The sequence below is a fragment of the Arachis ipaensis genome, chromosome B03 (genome assembly GCF_000816755.2).
Source record: "Arachis ipaensis cultivar K30076 chromosome B03, Araip1.1, whole genome shotgun sequence".
NCBI classification, from domain to species: domain Eukaryota; kingdom Viridiplantae; phylum Streptophyta; class Magnoliopsida; order Fabales; family Fabaceae; genus Arachis; species Arachis ipaensis.
Genome location: NC_029787.2, coordinates 116,614,370 through 116,639,898, shown reverse-complemented (window position 1 = coordinate 116,639,898; position 25,529 = coordinate 116,614,370). Strand labels below are relative to the sequence as shown.

At 35.1% G+C, this 25,529-nt stretch overlaps 2 protein-coding genes across 5 annotated transcripts; one reads left to right on the top strand and one right to left on the bottom strand.

Annotated features, from left to right (window-relative positions):
* On the top strand, window positions 9,399–18,202 carry LOC107631129 (E3 ubiquitin-protein ligase RKP). Of its 4 annotated transcripts, none has more exons than XM_016334470.2 (11): window positions 9,401–9,865; window positions 10,361–11,986; window positions 12,330–13,145; window positions 13,879–14,039; window positions 14,520–14,658; window positions 15,081–15,164; window positions 15,488–15,769; window positions 15,862–15,993; window positions 16,132–16,331; window positions 16,510–16,714; window positions 16,961–18,202. In XM_016334470.2, the coding sequence occupies exons 2-11, from the start codon at window positions 10,493–10,495 to the stop codon at window positions 17,258–17,260; spliced, it is 3,813 nt and encodes a 1,270-aa protein (XP_016189956.1). In that variant the 5' UTR covers window positions 9,401–9,865; window positions 10,361–10,492; the 3' UTR covers window positions 17,261–18,202. The 4 variants fall into 4 exon arrangements, with proteins under 4 accessions (XP_020975023.1, XP_016189956.1, XP_020975021.1 ...); XM_021119362.1 differs by lacking the exon at window positions 9,401–9,865 and adding an exon at window positions 9,956–10,047 and having other exon boundaries at window positions 16,961–17,279; XM_021119363.1 differs by lacking the exon at window positions 9,401–9,865 and adding an exon at window positions 10,085–10,217 and having other exon boundaries at window positions 16,961–17,279.
* On the bottom strand, window positions 23,132–25,193 carry LOC107631130. Its single transcript, XM_016334471.2, has 2 exons — window positions 24,710–25,193; window positions 23,132–23,425 (listed from the first exon to the last, which is right to left on the bottom strand). Exons 1-2 carry the CDS (start codon window positions 24,974–24,976, stop codon window positions 23,204–23,206), a joined length of 489 nt encoding a protein of 162 aa, XP_016189957.1. The 5' UTR covers window positions 24,977–25,193; the 3' UTR covers window positions 23,132–23,203.

Here is a 25,529-nt window from a genome sequence, read left to right as displayed (position 1 = left end):
AGACTTACCTTTCTCGTTCATTATGGTGAAAACTATGTTGTCGCACACATTCTTCTCTATGTGCATGACATCAAGGTTGTGACGTAATCCATTGTTCTCCCAATATGGCAGCTCAAAGAATATACTCCTCTTCTTCCAAGGAGTCTCGTCTTGCACGGCAGTTTGCTGTCCACGTGTCCTTTTCCCCGTAACCAATTGCACCTTGCCAAGTTGGACATGCACACCTTCTAACTGCCGGACAATGTCTCCACCAGAGACTTTGATAGGTGGGCCTCTATCCTCTATCTTTCCATCAAAGGAGTACCGGTCTTTTCTATATTTGTGGTCATGATTCAGAAAGCGACGATGACCCATGAAACACCATTTCTGGCTGTGTGTGAGCCAGTTAGTTTCAGCATCTAAATTGCACACAGGACAAACTCTCCCACCGTACGTGTTCCACCCAGATAAGTTGCCCAATTTTGGAAAATCACTGATTGTTCACATCAACGCAGCATACATCTTGAAGGTTTTTTTCTCGACTGCATCATAAGTTTCAACACCCCTCCATAATTGCTTCAACTCAGTGATCAACGGCTCTAGGTACACATCTATGTCATTTTCAGGCATTTTAGGACCAGCAATAATCATAGAGAGGATAAACAAAGTGGGTTTCATGCAAATCTAGGGCGGCATGTTATACGGGATAAGAACCACGGGCCAAATTAAGTACTTCGAGCTCATGTTCCCAAAAGGGTTAAAGCCATCGCTAGCTAATGCTAGGCGAACACTGCGCGGATCACGAGAGAAGTCGGGATATCGTATGTCAATGACTTCCATGCCTCGGCGTCCCTTGGATGCCTATACATACCATCAGAGTTAGGACCTCTCTTATGCCACAGCATGTCAACGGCTGTCTTACTAGACATATATAACCTCTGCAATCGTGGAATAAGGGGAAAGTAACGAAGAATCTTCACCGCTTGTGGTTTGCCATTCTTCTTAACAACCATCTTGATCCTCACCATAGAGTTCTTCTTAGTCTTATGCTTCCATCTCGATGTCCCACACTGCTTGCATTTGGTCAGCTCTTGGTCGTTGCCCTGGTATAGCATGCAGTCATTTGGACATGCATCTATCTTCTTGTACGCGAGACCGAGTTTTCTTATGACTTTCTTGCCATCGTGCACAGTGGATAGAATCCGAGCATGCTCAAAGGCGTCTGCGAGCAACTCCAATATCATTCCGAAGGCCTTATCGCTCACTCCGCACATGGACTTTATGTGATAGAGTCTCACCAAGAAAGACAACTTAGAGAACTTTGAACATCCTGGGTATAACTCCTGCTCCCCATCTTCGAGTAGGTCGTGAAAGTTGCGGGTCTCTCAACTAGGTTCATTGTATAAGTAAGGCAACTCATCCAAAGCGCCGCTGTCATGTTCATTCTCTGAGTCTTCTTCGTGGTCGGGAAGTCCTGAGAAGTTGATTGCCTCGTGGACCATATCAAGCATCGGGGCGTTGAAATTTTGTTCAGATTGATCTTCTTGTCCGTCACAAGAGCTCTCGACCCCGCGTCTCTCATCGTGATGGATCCAAAATGTGTAACTAGACGAGAAATGGTTTATCACCAAATGATCGAACGCATCCTTTCTATTTCGTAAGAGGCGGAACCCTCACTTCGGACATGGACAACGTATCATCCCATCGGAGGCAAATGCAAAATCTAAGAATCTGGTCAAATCGTTCCTATATTCTGCACCAACTCGCGACTTTGAAATCCAACTCTTATCGATATCTAGTTTAATAAAAATGGAACGACGACAAATCATAAAGCAAAGTCAGACCACGAGAAAAAAGTGAATAATTAACACTTGATATAGAATGGGAGAATAACTCTTAAGCCGTATAATAAAACACACACTTACTAGCATACAGGATAATACACAGCTAATAGAAAAATGTGAGAAATTTGCTTACTCATTGAATAATTCTGCACTTTCAAAAAAAAATTACTGGAAGAAAGAAACTCTGGGTCCAATGCCAAATATTTGTAATGGAAAATAAAATTCCTTCCTTAAAAAAGAAAAAGAAAAAGAGGTATATTATATTAATCTGAGAAATAATAAAATGATAAATTAATATAGTATTACAATATAATGTATGGGTTGGCGAACTAACCAATATAGAAATGGAAATTGGTAAATCAAAATGGTAAAAGCGATAACATAGAGGATAGTTTTATGCTTAGAAATACCCAAACTGAAAGTATCAAAATCTATAGTAGAAATATGACCAATATAAAGGAGAAGCTGAACAACACATCCCGTATTTATCTATAGTCAATGCATATAGGTGGGTTATTATTACTCTTCTACTTTTACATCAATAATTTGATGATACGTGGCTTAATAAGTAATTATCCGCTGGTTCCTAACCCAAATGTCTCCGTGTTTCACAATTGAGGAAACATAGTCGTGTCAAAGCACGTAGATAACTTGATAACTAATTGGAACATAATGATTGAGTTTAGGGGGTGTTCAAGTTCAGTTGACCTTTTTATGTTTAATATTTAATTCTTAAAGAATCAGTTTGAAGTTCTTATATATTAAAATTGCAGAACTGAAATTATATGAAATCTAATTGACCCATTAATTATATCAAATAAGAACACAAGATATATAATAAAGTAAATGAAGACTTCATTTGAGTATATAATACATAGGATTGACTCATTATTTTGTACATCTTGTGAGGTTGTAATTATCTTCAACTAACTTCTAAGCTATTAACTGTATATTATTCAAGAATTTCATAACCAATAATTGCTTTCTTTCTTTCATTCGTTCAAGCATTTGCTGGTATAGTTCTTAAAAAATTCACATTAAAAGTAGTTAGCAAAGCAGAACTATAAGCCATCTTTGTTAACAGGACAAGATTAATTATTTAGATTCAATGTACCTCCAGAACTAGATATTGAAGTATTTTAAATTCATCACTATTTTAAAGTTCGATAGACTTATAATGTATAAGCATTTCTTATATAGTTTTAGATGCAGCCTGATGATGAAATATAATGTATAAAAAGTTCTGAAATGTTTCAACTTTTAACCCACCTAAATAGAACAAGTGTAAGCTGAAGGAAGCTTTGATTCTGGAGTAGGAGCTGTGAAGTTATGGGATAATATAGCTCCAAGGACTGTGATAAGTCTAAGTCAATGTTATCAAGCTGAAACAAGCAGAAACATGAAAATATTAATGTGTGAACAGTGATATGATACATGTCACAGTCAACACACTAATAATTTATGCATAATTTTCAACTCCTTTGAATTGTAAGTACCTATGCTAAAGTCATATGGTCATCAAGCAATCCCATAATAACTGTAGTATCTATGAGAAGAATAATGAATTTATAGATTAAGAGGGAAGAAGATTGTGTAAGGAGCACATTTTGTAGCAAAAGAAAAGGGACTAGAGAAAAATTAAATAATGCATAGGAGGACAATCAATAATATTTAAAAAATGAACATTAGGGAGAAAAAGAACTTAATTAAGTTTAAAAGTTTCATCAGAATAATATATTATATGGAAAACAATTATTTTTTTAGTGAGGAATATGATGCCTTGGTGTAACTGATCAAGACAAAGACTAAAATAATCTTGGAAAAGAATCAAGAGAAAAAGATAAGCTGACAATTCAGTTATACTAAGAGAAGCCAAGTTGTGAGCTTTTTTACCCAATGAACAAGTGTAATAATCTTAATCTTTGCCTCTTATTTCCAATGGCATAGAAAAACACTGATATACAAAAGTTCTTTGAATATATCACTTTCTATCGAACTTTAAAATAGTGATGAATTTAAATCTTAGTATAGAACATCTCAATTTCGGAAAAGATTAGTAGGACAAGATTAATTATTTAGATTAATTATTTGGAACATGATGATTGAGTTTAACTAGATTCTAATTATTGAAGTATAAATCAACAAGAAAAAAAGCAAGAAGCTCTAGTTCAACTTCATGGTCAATTGACCTTTTCAATGTTAATATTTCAGAAACAAAAAAATGGCAGAAGTTCCTTCTGCACTGTACATTGATTCCGCATCAACATTAAATCAAGTTCATAGAACAACATCAAAGGATAGAAGCCCCAAAGTCATTGAAAGAAGATCACCTAGAAGCCCTGCTCGTGAGGTATCACTTTCTTTCAAATTAATAACATTATTTCCTTAGCAATATGTTATGTCTCGGAACTTGGAACCTTTGCAACACAAAATCATACACAATTTTGGTTATGTAGTTTTATTATATTATTAGACTAAGTTTTATTTGTGGTAGAAACTCATGTATAGTTGTGTCCATGTGAAGTTGACAGTTTAGACCGTTAGATAATTTGATATATTTAAAGACAACTGCACGTGAGTTTTTTTCATTTTTATTTGTGATGTTAGATAGATATTAAATGGCCTTTTTAAGGAGAGTGGATAGAATAAGCTACCCTATCTACTGTTATAATAACCGGTTATTGATTCTATTTATGTGTAAACTGTGAAGGTTGATGGCATTATTGTATATGCAACAATTGTGATTGAAATTTGTTTACATGTGTCGGAGATTCAATTGATTCTTTTGGCATTTTTTCATTGTATTCTGTAATGTACAATTTTTCGTTATGATTTTGCTTTTGGTATTAGAGGAAAAGGCCAAGTAGAATACCTGAATTGGAATCTCAGGTTTCTCATCTGAGAGAGGATTTGAAGAAAGTGAGGGAGCAGCTAAGTTTATCTGAATCATGCAAGAAACAAGCTCAACAAGAAGCTGAGGAATCCAAGCAAAAACTCTTTGCATTGTCTCTTAAACTTAATTTAGTATTCAAAACAGACATGATTATAAATAAAGACTTGCTTGACTTGAATGGATGGAAAACAAGCCAGGAATAAGAGAACATACAGTTCATAGATAGTTTGATAAAGCACCCAATATTCTTGCTTACTAAAAGTAGATTCTACTTAATTTAGTCAACCACACCGTCATGCAGGAAGTACATTAGTTTAAGCCAAATCGAAAGTGCAAAACTGGATTCCAATATAAAATTGCACTAAGCACAAACATATCAAGACTTAGGGGTTCGGAAATTAGGAAAAAAAAAATCAAATCTGCATGTTAAATTGGGGGAGAAAATTGGAACATACGAGGAAGAGAATCGTTCCTCACATGCTTTTGACACCAAAAGTTCACATGGCACAGGGATGAAATTGATGCAAAATTAATTTATAGACAGCCACTCAAATTAAATTGGGGGAGGGGACAAGAACAAACCTGAGAGAGGGGAGAGGGGACGATCGGCGCACAGCAAGGCAAGGGCAAGGGGGAAGGCTGCCGATGACAACACCGGGACGAATGGTTGGGGCGACCGCCGACGACGTCATGACAGTGGTGGAAAGAGACCTGCGATTGGCACCTATGCTCTGTTAGGATTCGCGCCAAAAGAGGGAAGGTTATTGGCGCCGAAATGTATTGGTTGGGGTACTTTAATGAAACAACCCCCTCCTCCCACTCTGTTATTAGATGCGGTTGGGACAAAAAGGGCAACCAATTTAGATCTATTGGAGGCGGACCATCAAAACGCATCAAGAACTGTAGCAGCTCACTCGAATAGCAGCGATATGCAAAAGGATTGGTATTTTACCGCAGGTAGGAGCCGTGTCCCTTGTAGTGAATGTCTGATAAAAATTATCTACATTATTAGTAATTAGTGAATGAAAAATCTTAGAATATAAATTATAATTAGACTTATTAGTTACTAGTAACATCTTCGTAGTCAAATGCATCTTCTTCAAAACTAATCAATTCTATGTCTTTCTTAATTTCATCTTCTAATTCTTCGTTTGACCATTTTAATGTCTTTTTTTTTCACGTCGCATTTATCTTTCAATATTGTCTTACCATTAGTCACTTCTGTTGCAACGTCTCTAAAGAAGTTCATCCCCTACATCTGAGGACAATTCATATTTATAATTCTTTAAATTATTTTTATATACTACATGTTTGTCTCTACTACTTAAAATGTTTGGATTCGTCACTAAATTTGCACACAAATGAATTATAAACACATCAAAAACGAAATCATGTTTTAAAATATTTTTTAAACGCTTTTAATGTCTCATTAAAAAAAATCTATTTTTAAAAACTAAAACTACACAAATGAAAAAGAATATTTTTTTGTCTATGATTTTTTTATGTGTTTTGTTGAGTTTAGTGAACTAAATTATAACTAAGATGATGACTAAACATTATTGGAATATTGTTAAATTATTTGTGTGATATATTTTATTTAGTGTGTAGAAAAGTGATTTGATCTGACTGGCCCAAAAAGAAAGAAATTGGCCCATTAAGCATGAAAGACAAGTCCACATACACACACTCTGGCCCGATACCAAGCTCAGCTTTATCAAACTATTCATTCAAAATTTAATCCAAAGTTTGAACAGCTGAACCATGAGAAAGGAAGAAAAACAAATTGACCCAAACCAAGCCCAAATTTAGTGATCCATAACCTAAAATCACATTTCACTAACCGGATAAACAAACTTCAATTCATTTGAATTCATTCTCACAACCACTGAACCAACAAACTCTCTCTTCCTTTTCTTTCTTATCATATCACTCTCTGTACCAAGAAGAAAGCAAAAAGAAACTTCTGGAGTTAGGACAAAGAGAAGAATGAAAAATTTGTTTCCATTCTCAAGTAAGAAGAAAAAGAAAACGGGCTACAACAAGAGAGAAGATCTCAATGAAAAGATGATCACAAAAAAGATTATTTTTCATTTGTGCTTCACCAAAAAACCATGAAGAAATCCTATGAGTCACAAGCACCATTCAAGAAACTATGAAGATGTTGAAGTCAAAAGTGCTCAGTGGTTCAACAACGGCCAAAAAACAAACTTGGAGTCAAAGTAAAGATCAATGACACAGATTCAAGAAGATTGAAAAAAAAGGATGAAAGAGAAATGTATGGTTGCATGTCAATGCCTCGGTCCTCTCTCTCTCTCTCTCTCTCTCTCTCTCTCTCTCTTCTGACCACGCCGTTGCGGATTCTGATTGTTGGAGAAGAAGACAAACCAAGTGCTGAAGATGGTTCAAGCCCTAGAAGCTTCACTCCTCTATAATAGGGGTGAACGGCCAATGATTGAAGTAAGAGAGAAAGAGTACTAGTTTTGGTCCTCATAACTCTATGAACTGTTCTTGTTCTTCTCCTTCATGGTTTTCACTTTGTAGTTCTTTTTCTTTGTTTAGTCTGCCTAAGTTTCATTAGAAGAAAGGCAAACATAACGAGGTTTGTAAGAAAAAGTCAATGAGAGAAAAAGGTAGAGAGCTAGACTTGGAGAAAAAGTCCAAGTTATTTCAGAAATCCTTTGTTAGTATTTCTATTTTGTATCATGATCTTGAGGGAATTCCCTTACAAGTTGGGTTAGCACTTTGCAGTGAAAAGTTAAGGTAAGTCCTAGTCAAGTTAAAGTTGGGTTAGAATCTGGATTTGTCCCAGATAGGATTGGGGTATATCCTAAGAAGAATTGGTAATTGTAATCTGTTGAAAGAGTTGATACCCATTTTGACCCCTGAAATTTTCGACCGGCCTCAATTTCGACCCCCAAATTTATAGTTACCCAATTAACACCCCCAAATATTGGATTGTGTCCCACGCTTGCCCCTGTAGCTATCTCCGTTAACGGAGATCTGATGTCGCACGTTAAGTTGACAGAGTGTGTATCCACGTGACATCCAACTTGCTAGAATGGATGTGTGATGAGTGAATGATGTGGCAAAAGTTGAATGAACTCAATTTGCAACCCTCTTTTCCCAATATGTTCGAGACTTTGTTGGAAAAATTGAGTTCATTCAACTTTTGCTACGTCATTCATTCATCACACATCCATTCTGGCAAGCTGGGTTCCACGTGGATACACACTTTGTCAACTTAACGTGCCACATCAGATCTCTGTTAACGGAGATAGCTACAGGGGCAAACCTGAGACACAATCTAATATTTGAGGGTGTTAATTGGGTAACTATAAATTTGGGAGTCGAAATTGAGGTCGGTCGAAAATTTTAAGGGCCAAAATGGGTTTCAACTCCTGTTGAAAAGATAGTGAAAATTTCATCATTGTTGTGGTGGAGAATGGATATATGCGACATTACACTTGATAGCCAAACCAAGATACATCTGTGTGTCATTCTCTACTCTCTTCTCTGTTACTAGTTCTGTAACACGAGACAAAAATAAAGTATCTCCTAATTTATCTACTCAGACACGGTTCACTATAGTAATTCTTACAAACAACTCTGTTTTGGCTCCTACCACGTTAGGAGATAAAATTTAAGTATCTCATGTGTTCACTCAAAAGAAAGCAAAGTTACAAACTAAGTTAAAAGGAAGTCAATATTCAACTCCTCTTTCTCTTAGCCACTAATTACCATCATGTTTGTGTTAAAGATTTTTTTTCACTACTTTATTGATTTGGAATTTGTAATATTAATATAATTTAAATGTATTATATCTAATTTTAGATGTGTTCATATTGATTTTGAATTAATTTGTGTTACTAGAAATTTTGGTGTAAGTTTTTGGATGTTAATTTTATTCATGATGAAAATTAAAAAAAAATTATAAAAAAACAATAAAGTCATTAATAAAACAGAAGAGTTAACTCCCGAAAAAATGAATGTTATATTTGTATATGGTAGTGATGACGATAAAAAAAATAAAAAATACTGTAAATTAAAATTCAAAAAATAATATTTTTTGAATGAAAAAAGAAAAATTTTTCAGAATATAAATTGAGATTATCATAAAAAAGAAAAATTATAATAATCTCAATTTTAAAAAGAATATGCATAGGGAGCCAATGGCATAAGTGTACAATGTGTACAATGGAAGTTTAGGAAGTATTAGAGATATGACCATTAGTGTTACATTGTCCTGTCAGATTACGCTTTTAGGATGAGTGGTTTCAGGATATGATATTAGAGTTCTAGATCTAAAAGGTTAAGAGTTCGATCCTTAGTGAACCTCAAAATCAGTTGGTCTTAGGCCATTGGCTCTCTAGCATAGGTAGAAGTTCCTGATCTTCACAAAACTTGGATGGAGGCATTTGGACGGAAGGACTGATTCGTCCAAATTTTATAAAGGTCGAGGACTTAAAAATATTTTTCAATGGTCAGGAATAAAAATATCCGCGAGACAAAAGGTGAGAGACCTATTTATCCTTTTCTCTTTTATTTTTAGCTAGAGGGTTACGCACCGCACCGCTTAAAACCAAAAGAAAAAGTAGCTCACCGCATCGAACCGAACCGAACCAAAACCCATTCCCGGTGAGAGGCGCGCACAGAGACGCTCGACGCTCGACGCACACACGTAGCACAACACAACACATAACAAAGATCCTTCACTAATACGCACCCATCACTGTTCCCTGCACTGCAATTCCTCAGCCACAGAAACATCACGCAAAACCCAACACACTTGTCCTACCTTCATTAGCGCCGCCACTACTCACAACCAGTCACCCCCAGCTCCTTTCATCGACACGTGCCCGTTCCTTACCCACGTTTTCCGGTACTCATTCACACGGACTTCCCTTCACTTTCCACCCCCAAACTTTTTGCCACCAAAAAGCACAAAAAGAAAATAATCATTTTATTATTTATTTATTTATTTTGATTATTACAAGCCGCTGTTCCTCCTTATTCGGTCTCCTATTGTTTACTGTGAATAACGGAATATGTAATAAGTGCTTCTGTAGTCCAATCAATGGTGCCTCTGAAAACCCTAGCTAGTTAGCTACCTTTCGCCGCCTTGCCTTTGTCCACAGCACGAACCGCATCTGTAAGTTTTTCCTGTTATTTTATTTAATTAATTAATTAATTAATTAATTAGTTAGATTATGCCAACTAGGAAGCCTTTTTCTTATTAATTGGGGCGCTATTAGGAGCTAGTCTTTTTGGTTACGCCATTAAAACTTAAATTGAAGAATCCAGCAGTCCCAACATGTTTAATCTCCAACATTTGTTAGTATTTTATTTACTTGTTAGTACTCATCACAATCATGTCTTCAACCTTCTCCGTTCCCCATAATCAATCACTTCTTATTCTATTATTTTTTTTCGCTAATTGTACAATAAAAGTGATGAGAGGGTGAGAAATTGGAGCCCAGTTAGCTAATTTTTGCTTGGTTAAGGTGGCTTGTGCAATTTCCCCAGTTTTTTTTTCATGCTAAGTTTTCCGCAAATTTTGATGCTTTTTTGTGCATTTGTCTTTTTTGATTTCTTATTTTGAGTTTTGCCTCTGAAGTCCTCTCACGCCGTACTGATTATTCCACAGTTTGTTTTTTTTTGCATGGATCATGTTTATATGTTGAGTGCTGCGATTGACTTTTGCTGTGGGAAGGGAATTTGAAATTGGAAGAACAGTCAGCTGCCTAAAGGGGTAGCTGAGAGGGATAGTGCCTCACAGATGGGGGAAGAGGGCCTGCGTCTTGGTGGGTTTTCAGCTGGTCTGGCAGTGATCCTGAATGATGAGGACAAGAAAGATAATTCATCGAAGACTCGGCTTCTTTCTTGTTGTGATGATTTGGGTCATGAATCTGTGGAGCGAACCCTTGAATACGTGTTTGGTCTTCCCAACAGATCACTCAATCCAGTGACTGATCCAATTGACAGCAACTTTATCCGCTCCATCATTAGGAATGAGTTCTCTAGGTTTAATGCCAAATCCGGGGATTCATGTGGTGAAAGAGATGGGATTTTTATTGCTGGAGGTGGATCTGGGATTGTTGGCCTGGAAAGTTCCAGCATATGTGGTGATATTACAATCATTAAACTGCCTTTGCTTGTAGAAAGCTTGGCGAATTTCAGTAGTTCCAGGGCCAATGTTTGTGTTTGGAAAGGAAAATGGATGTATGAAGTTATATTAGAGACGTCTGGTATACAGCAGCTGGGTTGGGCTACTATTTCTTGCCCTTTCACCGATCATAAAGGTGTTGGTGATGCTGATGATTCGTATGCATATGATGGGAAAAGAGTTAGCAAATGGAACAAGGATGCTGAGACTTATGGTCAGTCATGGGTTGTTGGTGATGTCATTGGATGTTGCATAGATTTAGAACGTGATGAAATATTATTCTTCAGGAACGGTAATCCACTTGGGGTGGCATTCCGGGGGATCCGAAAAATGGGTCCTGGTTTTGGGTATTATCCTGCAATCTCTCTCTCCCAGGGTGAAAGATGTGAATTGAATTTTGGGGGCCGCCCCTTTAAGTTTCCAATTGAAGGTTACTGTCCTCTCCAGGCTCCCCCATGCAAGACCTACTTTGTATCCAGGTTGTTGGAATGTTGGTCAAGGCTGTTGGATATGCATTCTGTGGAGAGGTCTGAGTATTCTTTAGTTCAGAAATTGAGAAGAGTAAAGAGGTTTCTTTCATTGGAAGAATTTTTTCATCCTGTCTCTCATGCAATAGCTAGGGAATTTTTCTATGAACTTGATGCAGATGCTGGCAACAAAGAGTATATGGTTTGGGGTCCAGTGCTGTCTTTCTTGTTTGATGTGTTTAGATTGCCTGCACCCCATGATTATTCAAGCCTGGATAAAGTTGTTGACGTTCTGCTACAATTTCAAGGTTCACATTTGCTGTTTGAAAACATCATAGATGCTCTTTCCGGTGGTTGTAAAATAGCCCCATTAATTCTCACTGAATGTCCTTATTCTGGATCATATGCTCACCTCGCCTTGGCCTGTCATTTATTAAGACGAGAGGAACTTATGGTGCTTTGGTGGAAGTCACCAGAATTTGAATTCATGTTTGAAGGTTTTCTGTCACAAAAGGCTCCGAACAAACATGATCTCGAGTCCTTGATACCGACTGTTTGGTGGCCTGGTTCATGTGAAGATGCAACTTATGCAGACAACATGATGTTGACAACCACAGCTTTATCTGAATCAATCAGCAAGGTAAATTCTTTCTGCTTGGCCGTGTAACTTCATTTTCAGTAAGAATATTTGAATTGAATATTCTTTTTGCCTAAATTATCTTTATCCTTCTGTTGAGGAGCTGTGAAGATGCAACAAGTGAACTATACAAATGAACTTAGTCTCACTTTATCATGTAAAACATTAGGCTTATATAAAATACAACATCATGCTATTAATGAAGTGGTTTCATTGCTCTACAGTTTTTTTATGTTCAAGAATATTCTTTTTTTTTCCCAGTTGACATTGTGGGTTAAGGTATTGGAATTTATTGTTCTACGGGATACCCTGTTCACAGTTTATTAATCTACTCTTCCGTGTGCAGATTGAGGAGAAGCACAGGGATCTTTGTCGCTTAGTGATACAGTTTATACCACCTTCAACGCCTCCTCAGTTGCCTGGGTCTGTTTTTAGAACATTTTTACAAAGCCTTCTACTAAGGAACAGAGGTGCAGACAGAAATGTCCCACCCCCAGGAGTTTCTAGCAATTCAGTTCTTGTTTCAACTTATTCAGTGATACTCCATTTCCTATCTGAAGGATTTGAATTGGGTGACATCTGTGGCTGGTTAAAGGGCTGCAAATCAGATACTGGTTTTCTACATAGAGGTGGCGAACAAAGCTTCCCTATTAGTTTGTTAGTGAAAAATGATCCGCTTAAAACTGATATTTCCAGGCTTGGCGGATCCTATAGCCACTTATCAAAAGTACACCCCGTGATTGATTATGAAATGGAAGTGGTTAGATGGGACGAAGGCTGCATGGATGATGAAGAAACCAGAGTTACTCATTCAAGCAGGCAGAAGCCCTGCTGTTGTTCTAGTTATGATTCTGACTTTACAAGAAACTTGAAGGATCCTGCCAAATACAGAGCCAAAGGTTCTCGTGGCCATTGTAGTTCTATCCCAGAGAGGTCTGCTCATGTCACTGCTGAATGCAGTGAGGGCAGTTTGGAAGATGAGATAACTGATAAACCTGCCTCCAGTGATCAATCTGAACCTGAGTATGGTTACCGACAGATGCACCATACAAAAACCGTCTCAAAGGATATTGATATGCCTACAGCTGCACTACTAGAAGAAGAGCTACTTGATGTTTTGCTGTGGTTGTATCATGTTGGTCTTGCATCAAATTTTAAGCAGGTGAGGCCTTGAGGGGATAAGGTTGATCAAATTTATAAATACATAATGAGTTTTTATGCATAGGATATTTCTTTGAAATGGCTTAACCTAATAGAAATTGAGAATGAAAAATGTAAAGGGGTTGTGGTGGTGCTACACAAGCTTGTCTCCTAACCCAATAATAACTAGCTGCGCTCCACTAAGGTTACATCCTATAATATTAGGGTCAAGTTTTATGCTGTGTTATGCAAAAAGGAACTGATGTCTTAATCGAAGTCCCTGAGTTGAAGTGTTTAACTCCTTGGTTAAATTATGGTGACCTCCCTTACAGACCTTGTTTCAGAAATTGGTTTTACAGATGGCTGAGTGTATGTATACTGTGTTTTTTGGGAGGAAGGGGGGGGGGGTATTCGAGGATATTGTAATGAAATAGGTGAATGTAATTCCTGAAACAAGAGGAAGGGTAACTGCAAGTATACAACCCTCAAGAATGGCGGTATAATTTACCCCAACTGTTTATAGCTGTTATCCTCAACTGTTACATGTCAGTTATGATGAGAATCTTTATTTATGATGAGAAATTATCTGAGTAATTGCTAGAAAATCATGCTTTTTGTAAAAGTGGAACCAATTATGACAACCTTCTTCTGATTCCCATGATTCAGTTCTTGCATATGTTGTACTCAATGGTTTAATTGTTTCCAAAAAATCCGTGACACTTGTCTTGAACATGAGGTTTCTTCCAATTTTGTAGGCATCATATTACATGACACATCAGGCACAGTCAATCTTACTTTTGGAGGAAACTGATAAACAAATAAGAGAAGGAGCCTGCAGTGGGCAACTGAAGCTTCTGAAGGAAGCCCGGAATGAGTATAGAGAAGAGGTTATTGATTGCGTCAGGCATTGTGCTTGGTAAGATGACATATAGAGGAGCTTTTCAACTAATCATTTATTTCTACTTTTATTATCTTATATATATGTTTCCACTTTTTGGCAAACTACATTATGATTAACTTATAGTTATGTTTTGTTATTAGTTTCAAATTTAGATTGTTGTTATTGTTATGCCGAGACTCACTGGGGGTGTATAAAGCATTAAAGTTATTGAAACTGATGGCACATTTTGAACATCTTTATAACCTCTCATTTGTTTGGTCAGCATTATAAAAGCTTTCAGGATGATATCCTGATAAAACTTGAAGACCTAACATATATGTTTGGTCCTCAGTGATTTGTACTTTATTCTGAAGTGCATTTATAATTTTCTGGATGCTTCTCAATTATTAATATTCTTTACAGGAAGAAAATAAATATTATTTCTTGAGAACCCTGAGCCGTATATTATTGGTTTTCCTGACATTCTCGGTTTTTTGGGGGCATCTTGTTTCACAGGTTTCGCATCTCTCTGTTTGCACGATGGAAGCAGAGAGGAATGTTTGCACTCTGCATGTGGGTTGTCCAGTTGCTGCTGGTTTTGAGCAATATGGATTCTGTGTTTGTCTATGTCCCTGAATATTACTTGGAAGCTCTGGTAAATAAGCAATCATCTTTTCGCTTCAGCTAGATGCAGAAAAACAAGTGTTAATTTGTTTCTTTTTTTTTTTCTCTCCTTCTCTGATGTTTATGTTGCTCATCTGTCCGACATATTGTCCTTGGCCTTCGATACACTTTGTGGCCCTGCTGAGCAAAGAATCATAAAAAATACAAAGTTTTCTAAGAATTGGACTTGTGCGATTTTCTATAAACAGTTTGCAGACATTTTTAATTCCTCTAATATGAATTGAGGTTAAGCTTATTTTGGGTCAAACATAGCTTATAATCAAAAGCTTTTTGTGATAGATTTTGAAAATATAAAATCAATAATATTATATCCTAAGATCATGCTTGTCCCAAGCATGCTATCAATAATTAAGTATCTTTTAGTATTTATGTTAATTTTGATTCCTTATACAGGTTGATTGCTTTCATGTATTGCGGAAAAGTGATCCTCCGCTTGCTCCATCCACAAGTTTCATTAAGCGAGGACTTAATTCATTTGTATGGGCTTCTTTTCAAACTTATTTCTCCATTTTCTTCTAGGTTTTTCAATATTGGATGTTATTTTTGCATGTAAAGACGTACGTGGAAGGTGGATATCTCTTGCTGTGCATTTTGAGTAATTGCATTTTTTAGGCCAATGGCATTGTTATTGCCCTAGCAGATATAAGTCGGTATTCTAGAGTTATGCACTCCTCTGATATGATGGAATTTTATTATTTTCCATTATGCATGATCCAAAATCTACAAATTAATCTACATTTTTAGTCTTTGTATAATGGGTATTGGGTTCTAAAGTATACAAATTGGTTATCTTAAATCAGGTTACCTTTGTTGTCACTCATTTCAATGATCCAAGAATATCGAGTGCAGATCTTAGGGATCTTCTTCTTCAGTCTATATCTGTCCTGGTTCAGTACAGGGAGTATTTGACTGCTTTTGAGAGCAATGAGGCAGCCACCCATAGAATGCCAAAGGCTTTACTGTCAGCATTTGATAACAGATCTTGGATCCCAGTTACAAACATACTTCTGCGATTATGCAAGGGTTCTGGTTTCGGTTTTTCGAAAAATGGAGAATCATCTTCATCATCATTTCTTTTCCAAGTATGTGATATCCATATTTTGTTAACCTGTAATTTTGCATGGGTCTGTTTTTCACTCAATTTTTTCCCCTGTTGCCTCTTAATCAAATGCAGAGGTTGCTAAAAGAAGCTTGCACAAATGATGAAGTATTGTTTTCAGCTTTTCTAAATCGTCTATTTAATACACTTAGTTGGACCATGACTGAGTTTTCAGTTTCTGTTAGAGAAATGCAAGAAAAATACCAGGTATGAATATCTGTTTCATCCTTTATTGAGTTTGCAGCTTGTGTTGTTTTCTGTGCTTGCAAATTCAGAGTTTCATGGTTGATTTTGATATAACTGTCTAATTCAATTAATTATTATTGTTGAAACATGCCTTTTCAGGTAGTAGAGTTTCAACAAAGGAAATGCTCTGTCATATTCGATCTTTCATGTAATCTTGCAAGGATTTTAGAGTTCTGCACTCGTGAGATTCCTCAAGCATTCCTGTCAGGACCAGAAACAAACTTGCGGAGGTTAACTGAGTTGATTGTGTTTATCTTAAATAACATTATCTCTGCAGCGGATGCTGAATTTTTTGACATGTAAGTCCTGATCCTGTAACTTGAAACTTGGTTTTATGGTTTGCTATTGAATTAAAATTCTTACTCAAGTTATTGGTTGTTATTCTTACTGGTAGTCAAATCTTATTGTAACAATCTTTTTAAATGGAACCATGTTGGTTGGCTGAATTCTGACTCTCTTCTAAAATAATAATCTCAGGTCCGTTAGACGAAATGGTCAATCTCCAGAGAAAGTAAACCGGGGCATGATTTTGGCTCCCCTTGTCGGGATGATCTTAAATTTGTTGGATGCTACCAACTTGGCAGAATTTCAAGAAAACAACTATCTCGTGGATGTTTTTGCAAGCATGGACTGTCCAAATACTGTCCATTATGGATTTCAATATCTTCTTGATTTTAACTGGGTTAGTTGCGTCACCATTTAATTTATGCTATTGATTCTTGAATAATCTTAATGCCTTGTATTCTCTTAATGCAACTTCATGTTAGTATCATTTAACCGAGGCCAATTACCTTTTTCTCCAACTTTTGGTGCTAGCTAATTCTATAAATTAGAATTATACTCAACAGGCTTCTAAGTTTGTTGAGTCTTGAGTGCAAGTTTTATTTGAGACTGATGGTTAACAGCTTTGTGCTCTTGATTTTTCCAGGATGGTTCTTCTAGTGGGGACGCTTATGCTGCAAAATATGAGCCGCTTGAGAATTTTCTGAGCCTCCTTACCTGCCGCATTGTGGAACAACTTGAGAAAGTGGATTGTGTGGGTGAAACTGATGCTGAGGATAGAATATGCTGCATATGTGTAACATATGAAGTGGATGCCTTGATTGAACCTTGTTTACACAAGTGTTGCTATGGCTGTATAACCAGGCATCTACTGAATTGCCAGAGATGTTTCTTTTGCAACACAACAGTGACTAGTGTTCGCAGAATGGATGAAAAGACGGGCTAAGGAGCTCTCTTTTTTGCAGTTACTTCGCCCCAGGTGGAAGTTGAGCCAGCTAGCGACTGATTATTTGTTTCTCCATAAAGCCGATGCTTGAAAAGTAGCGTGCGGATAGGAACCAAATGTCAAAAAACAGGGTGAACGGTGAATGGAAGTAGTTGGAAAGGATTCATGATAGAATATTATTCAGAAAATGGCTAGGTGCTCTTGCATAATACTTGAGGTGAATGTGTGTTTTGGGGGGGTTAATGTGTTGCCAGCAACTCCAATGTGAATTGTGGAATTTATAGGCTATGCCCGAGTGCATGATTATGTGAAATTTGCGATGTCAGCGGCAAGGAAAATCCCCAAGCAACTCTTCATTGTTCACTGGATTTGTTTTGAAACTTTGAATGCAGCCATTATGTAGAGTGCAACTGAAGCAAAGCACTATCCCCTATCCACTCAGGAAACTTGAACCTAATCTGCATGTCTCATCAGACTATGTTCTGATTGACATGTATTCCATATTTGGATCCGTTGGTCATTGTCATACAAGGAATGTCATAACATGGTTGCAAACTTTGACTAGGTGCAACAGCAACTACCATATAGGAAGAACACACCATCTTCAGGTGATGCAGCAGATGAGTACTGAAAAGAGCCAAAGAAATTGCAAAAATCTCAAAAGCTTGCACCACCTGCTGGATATCATGCCATATCAATCATTGGTGATTTGTATTAGAGCCCAACGAAGGATGGGAAGCTTGGACTTCAAAATCAGCCGAAGGAAATCTTTGTAAAGAGACATGTAAGATTTCATGCTGGTAGATTTAGTTGGGATCAAATCACCTACTATTTGTAGAGCATAAATTTTGACCAATTCAATCATTTAGTTATGCATCCTTGGTTTTAGTCAGAATCTTCAATTTTGTAAAATATAAATGATAGTGTATATCTTTAGTGATTTATCATTTATTCTTAATATATAAAATATATAAAAGTAGATGGGTAAGTTTACCCACATTACTTTTAAAACATTTAAAACATGTTTCTCTTTTTACTAATGCCATGTCAGTAACGTTGCTTACTTGGCAAAATTTTAGAATCAACCACTCAATTTTTTTCAAATCACCTATTATTTCCAAATCAGCAAAAAAAAAAAAAACACTAATAATTAAAAATTAATAGTGTCTAATCAAGTTTGTAACTTACAAAAATTGAATTTATATCTCTATATTTATTAGATCTTACCGTTATAAACAATACAATAAGTTTATAACTTCCAATAATTAATTTCTATAAATAACTCATTAAACGTAATAAATATCTATATTACAAATATTATAATAATATTATTAATCATACTAAAGTTTACGTTACAAATATTCAAATTCTATACTTTGACCTATTTATATAAGTCTCTTATCACTATTCCTTCAAAGAACATCAAATTTAGCACAAGAAATTTATTTCTGAACTATACAACATCTCAAACTTACTTGATAGAGCATCATTCTTTGGACAATATTACCAAACAAACAGATAATTGGTTTATCAAAGTTTGCGTGGTTCGTCTATGGAAAACATTAACAACCACAAATGAAGAGGAACCTCTTTGAAATGATTATATTAGATGAAAATGAGACAATTACATTTGTGGCACATGTAATCAAACACCACAATATCCAACAATAAGGTAACTATATATTTTTAATAATCTCATCTATCAAATTATTAATTACTAACCTAATACTTATTTCAAATCAAAGTGCTATTTGATGGCAAAGGAAAAAAAATTATTGGGCACAACTGCTTTAAATCTAATGACACTTCATAAAAGTAATGACTATTAAACTACTCTTCTACTTTAGCTCATGACAACAATAAAGAAGTATCATGGCCCACAAATTCAGCCCAACAGAATACAAAAATTCAATTTTAATTTTAGTCTTTATTATCTTATCTTTATCTTATCTTTAATTGTTCTTATCTTATCTTTATTTGCTTTTATCTTTCATAGGACAATGCTCTATATATATTTAGTTTTACCCTCATAATTTACAACACACTTCAGTACAATTCAATCAATCAACAATCAATAAAAATTCTTTTCTTTGCTTTTCCTATTCTTTCACAATTTTATCATGGTATCAGAGCCATGGTATCCTCCTTGAGGAGAATATATAAGTTATCATCTTTTCGGTGAGAAATCACCATGCTTCTTTTTCAACTTCCTCCCACAATAAATAATCATAGATTTAGTTACATGCATCCAAGTGAAAATTCTACCACAGTTTTGATTATCCCGGTTCTTTACCAGCAATTCCGTCTGCGCCTTCTTCTAGCATTTCATCTGCAACTTCTTCCGGAAGTTTCGTCAGTATTCTGTTTCAGCAGTTCAATCTGCATCTGTTCTAGCAGTTCAATCTGCATCTGTTCTAGCAGTTCCATCTGCACTCTTATTGCGCTCTACGCGCCATTTGAAGACCACTCTTATTGCGCCATACGCGCCCTCTAAAGATCAATCTTGTTGCGTTTTACACGCTTATTTTTTATTTTTTTATTTTTTATTTTTTTTATTTTTTATTTTTTCATTCTTTTTTTTATGAAGATCGCTGCTTGCTCTCTCTCCCTCAAGCACAGCACTCCTTTTATGTATTTTTGTCGTCAGCAGCTCAAGCTCCGCCGCACGCAATTGTTTAAAGATCGCTGCTCAAGTACAGCATCTCCTTTTATATTTTTGCCGCCGGCAGCTCAAGCTCCGCCGCACGCAGTTTTTGAAGATCGCTGCTCAAGCACAGCATCTCCTTTTATATTTTTGCAGTAGGCAGCTCAAGCTCTGCCGCACGCATCTTCCTCCGCGTCACCACGTCAGACGCGCTTTTCTCAACAATTTCATCAGGAACTTATCCAAGCTGTGGATTATTGACATCTTCCATCCACCAGCTTGCGGGGGCGTATTAAACTACTCTTCTACTTTAGCTCATGACAACAATAAAGAAGTATCATGGCCCACAAATTCAGCCCAACAGAATACAAAAATTCAATTTTAATTTTAGTCTTTATTATCTTATCTTTATCTTATCTTTAATTGTTCTTATCTTATCTTTATTTGCTTTTATTTTTCATAGGACAATGCTCTATATATATTTAGTTTTACCCTCATAATTTACAACACACTTCAGTACAATTCAATCAATCAACAATCAATAAAAGTTCTTTTCTTTGCTTTTCCTATTCTTTCACAATTTTATCAATGACGTTGAAGCACCACCCCAATTGAAAAATTTGTGCAACCTTACACTTATATTTGAAGTCAAAGTAAATGATTTTAATCTCAAAAAAGGTTGTCAACAATATACTGTTACCAAGATATTTGTTCCAACAAAAAACATTGAAGTTCAACACCCATTACAACAAATAAAATAAGTAATAATAAAAAAAAATCACTTATTCAAGACATCATTTTTATTTATAATTTAAATTATTCATTGATTATAGGAACCAACTTCGCCAATACTAATATCTTCAGACAAAGATCACGTACCCATCAAGAGATTAAAGAGAGAAAATCATTCAAGACACATCTTCAAAAGAATAATATACATGCAAAGATGTAACAAACAACATAATAGAAAGTGCATATAACTCAACAATTCATGAAGAACATGTCTTTTCAGGAACCTACGACAGAAAGAAGAAAGCAACAATTCTAACAATAACAATAAAAAAAAGAGGACGAGTATCACATTAGAAGACTAAGTTCATCAACTAAAACAAATACAAAAATCAAACCACCAAATAAAAATATCACTTTTTACAACTCCAATATCAAAATCTTTTGTACTACAAATTACTTTAAATAAAACACCTTTTAAATTTAACTTTAATTTATATATATTTAATTTAATTCTGCAAAATATATCAATTTTTAATATTTATTATATACTATCATTAATTTACTGTTCCTTGCACGGATCTCATTTTAGTATTAAATTAGCTTAAATACAAGCGGCATGAGTTTCCAACGGAATAATTACAATTACAAAATAAACTTATTGCTAATATTTTGTTTGAAATATCTACAAAAATATAAGATTTTCATTGACTTCCAAGTATAACAGGAGCTAGCATTTTGGCATTTGTAGTACATGGAGGGAGCATTCTTGATTTCCTTGCAAGTTAAACAGTGAACAATGGTGGAGAAACACAAGCAAAAACGGCATTAATGATTCAGCTATCAAGAACCTTAATTGAGAGGGGTCCCCAGCCACCGTATCTTTCAGCCACTCACCTTCTTCAATAAGTCATTATCATCCTGCTTTTTCAAATCTACTTTGCCAGTAACAAGATCCTATATTGAAGTGCATAAATGATAAATGTGGCGTGACCTTTGATGCGAACGCAAAGCTTTTACGCCCACTGCCTTTATAATCTGGTGCCAAACGCAGCCTTGATTATAAAATTAGTAAATTACAACTCTAATTTTTCACCTAACATCATGCATGTTGGATTCTTGGGTGATTGGGTCCAATGGTCGCCTTGGTCGGCTGTCTCAATTCAACATTCACCATCCAAATTTTATAATAATCAACAAAAACCATTGGCACCACCGCAAGTTGCCCATCACATCAATTACATGTATTGCTGAGTAATAAACTAATAATATATACTACTAATAATTCTCTTAATTATTTTCTTAATCTTAAATCACAATATAAGAGTCAAATGTATTTATTATGTTGAAAACAATGTAAGCCAATCAAAGTCTTTGTTGGAAATTACTAAAAACATATTTAAAATTATAGTTAACGAGATTCATATACTTTTTCTAAGGAAGATGGTACCATCATGGCTAATATATCTACCATTATATACAAATTTTTACTTCTAAAATATCTTTCATCATATATAATGTATAGAAGTTTATTTTGTTAATCCCAAAAGTTAAATCCATGACTTTTTAGGTCAGTTTGGGTAAACAAATTAAGTTATTTTTGAAAAAATAGCTTAAACAATAAATGACTACATTAAAAGTAGCTTGTAAATAAGTTATTTTGTGTTTGGATTTTTAGTTCTAAAAGCGTTTATTTTATGAAATTTGATAAAAAATAGTAGTATTATGAGAGAAGTTATTTTTTTAACTTCTCTATAAGTTCCTAAATAACTTCTTAAAAAGCCGTAATTTAGTTTTGAAAATTGCGCCAGGCATTAATACTACTATTTTTCATAAGTTAAAAGCTCAAAAAAATTACTTTTAAAGCTTCCAAACGGGCCTTAGTATAACACACTTAACATCTTGGTAAATTTCAAACTTCCTATTATGTTATATTTAATATTATTGTCAACCAAGTTGGGTTGGTCTAGTAGTTAGCTCACTAGTCTGCTTAAGCAAGTGTTGAGGGTTTGAATTCTGCTTTGTGCATACAGCAACTCATTGACCAGCGGCAAACCCTTAAATGGGTTGAGGGGTACCATGGATTAATGAAAAAAGATTTTCTTTTTAGCATGTTTGGTAAATTTCTAATAGTAAAAATAAAAAAACAACTTTTTTGAGAAGTTGCAATTTATATTATTTTTACTTTTACATAAGATCTTCTAAAAAAAGATAAGTAAAAAAAAATCTTTTCTTAGAACCTCACCTAAACAAACTCAAATTATATAAAGCCATTCAGTGAAAATTAAGACATTGGTTTTTTATTTATTGATTGATAAAATTTAAGAAATTAGTTTGTTCGAGTCGACAACTTCAATTCTTTTCCCTCTTATCTTTATTCTGATTATGTTATATAGTGGAAACCTCATTACTCCACAAGGATGGAAACTTCTCCTTAATCCTTCTGTAACATGAAATTATGGAGAAGGAGAACAGTACAAAGAACCAAATAAAATAAAAAAAAAAATAATGAATAATAATGGAACTTTCTCATCATGATAAATGACAACATATACAATGTTGATAATCAATTAACTCTCTTTTCTTTTCCTAGGCCTTCGGATTGGAGGACTATCAGATTCAGTAGAATCCAATCCAAGACATTTGAGAAATGCTACTCTAGCTAATTTGAAATAATGACAAGGGTGAAGGAAATACAATGGTGAACCCTCTCTTTCTGCAATCTCTTCTCTCACTGTCCTTGTGCTTGAGCTTGTTTCTATCTCACCTTTTATACTTAAGTTCTCTGCCCCCTGCCCATGGTACAACATAATTCTCATATTTAGTCTCATGCAAAACAATACATACATTAATAGGAACATTTTAACTTCTAACACAAGTTCAATTAAGTATGCAAAGATCATAATTCCAACAATGTTATATAGCAATGACAAATGCAACTCATCAACAGAATTTTTTACTTTTTATTTTTTTTAAATAAGGAAAAGGACAGCAAGAAGTTAATGAACACGGAGAATGGGTTATTAAGTGTTGCTTTGTATTTATTGGCAAAAGAGGAGTTGATTTTCCATCATACTCTCAGTAGATTGGATATAATACTTCAATAGATGAAGTCATGACTCTGATTCACCCAGCACACAGATATCAAATCGAGTTTATTCACCGATTTAGGGATGTTTTAGGAGACAATTTACATGGGAAAGCTCAAAAGGTCAATGATTTAGAGTTTAGAATATATATGGTATCTTAAATGGTGAAATCGTAGTGTGAATGTAACAACCAAAGGTTAAAAACATTTGTTAAGGTGGGCTTTAGAGGCAAATACAACATACAATGATATTGCGTTCATTTTTGTGTGTTAACAACTTAACATACCTAATAAAACATGGAGCCTAATTTAGCAAGTTTGTTGTAAATTTATTATAAGTATTCCTTATTGAAGTACGAGATTGATAACATATGGTTAAATCACGGAGATTAGTCGGATTTTAACTTCGAATGTTTTTTAATCCGATTATAAATGTTTATTTGTCCCATATGAAACTGGAACAGTTCCTTCCTTCCTAATCCTGAAAAGTCACAAAATGAGGTACCCTCACCAACTAGTCAAGGGCATTTCAGAAGCTGCATCCTCCATTTCCAATTCAGAGAACAGCTTTTGAAGTCAAAGCCCAATTTGAAGGGTGGATTTGAACGGAGGATAATTTTATGTTGTGATTTCTGAATTCACTATATTTAACATTCTTAACATTATTCTCACAGAGATGAAGAGACACAATCTAGTATCCCCAAGCAACAAAAGAAATCAGCTTTTACCAAAATAACAACAAATTGTTACAATAGTTAAAGTACAAATTAAGAAGGAAAAACAAAAACAAAAAACGCAAAAAAAAATTGAAGTCGTGTTTTTTCTTCAAGTCAAAGCGATCTCATATTCTAGACTTACTCCAAAAGAAAACAAGAGAGAGAACAAGATAAGATCTTTATGGTGGGAGATGCATGAGAATCCAAAAGGGTATAAGGAAAAAGCAAAAAGAAGAATAACAGGGGGAGCTGAAGGTAGGTTAGACGTGTACCCGTGTATGCTGAAGACGGTTGGTGAGAGCGGTGGAGGTAGAAACATGGTGGTGGTTGTTGTTGCCGTTGACTAGTGATTTTTGACGACGAGGATTGGTGGCAGCAGATGCAGATGCGGATGCAGAAGAAGCAGAAGCGGTGGAAGAATCATCAGAAGAAAGGAGAAAGAAGAGAGCAAGGAGAAGGAAGAAAACAATGAGCTGAATCCAAATGAGGCATGGGATCCTATAACTCTCTAAGCTCAGCTCCTCTCCAAAATCCAACATATCTTTTAAACAGAGGGAGTGGCACAACCACAACACAACAAGCTCTTTTCACCAACAAAATAATATAACATACATTAATAATAACACAGCTCTCAGAAACGCTGATCAACCTCAAGTCTCAACCAAGTTCCACGCAAACTTCCCCTGCGCGTGCATCTACTCGCTCCAACACTTTCTTCCCAATAAAAAAAATTTATTTGGCTTCTGTACGTTTTGTCACACCAGAGGATCAAGGCTAATTTGAAAAAAAACCGAGAAGGACCGCATATAATTCAAAGTTTAATTTGTATTAAAATATTTATTTTACTATAAAGTAAATAAAAAATTTTGAATTGCATATTTAAAATTTTTTTTAGTGTTAAAATATAAATTTGATTTTCAAATTTACATATTTTAAAAAATAAAATCTAAAAATCACAAATTTAATTTTTAGATTTATAATCTTTATATAAAAAACACATTAAACCTCAACATTATTAAAAATACCACTAAAAACACAATACTAAAACTAAAAAATAGAGGATCAAAATTTAACTAAAAAATATCTTTATTC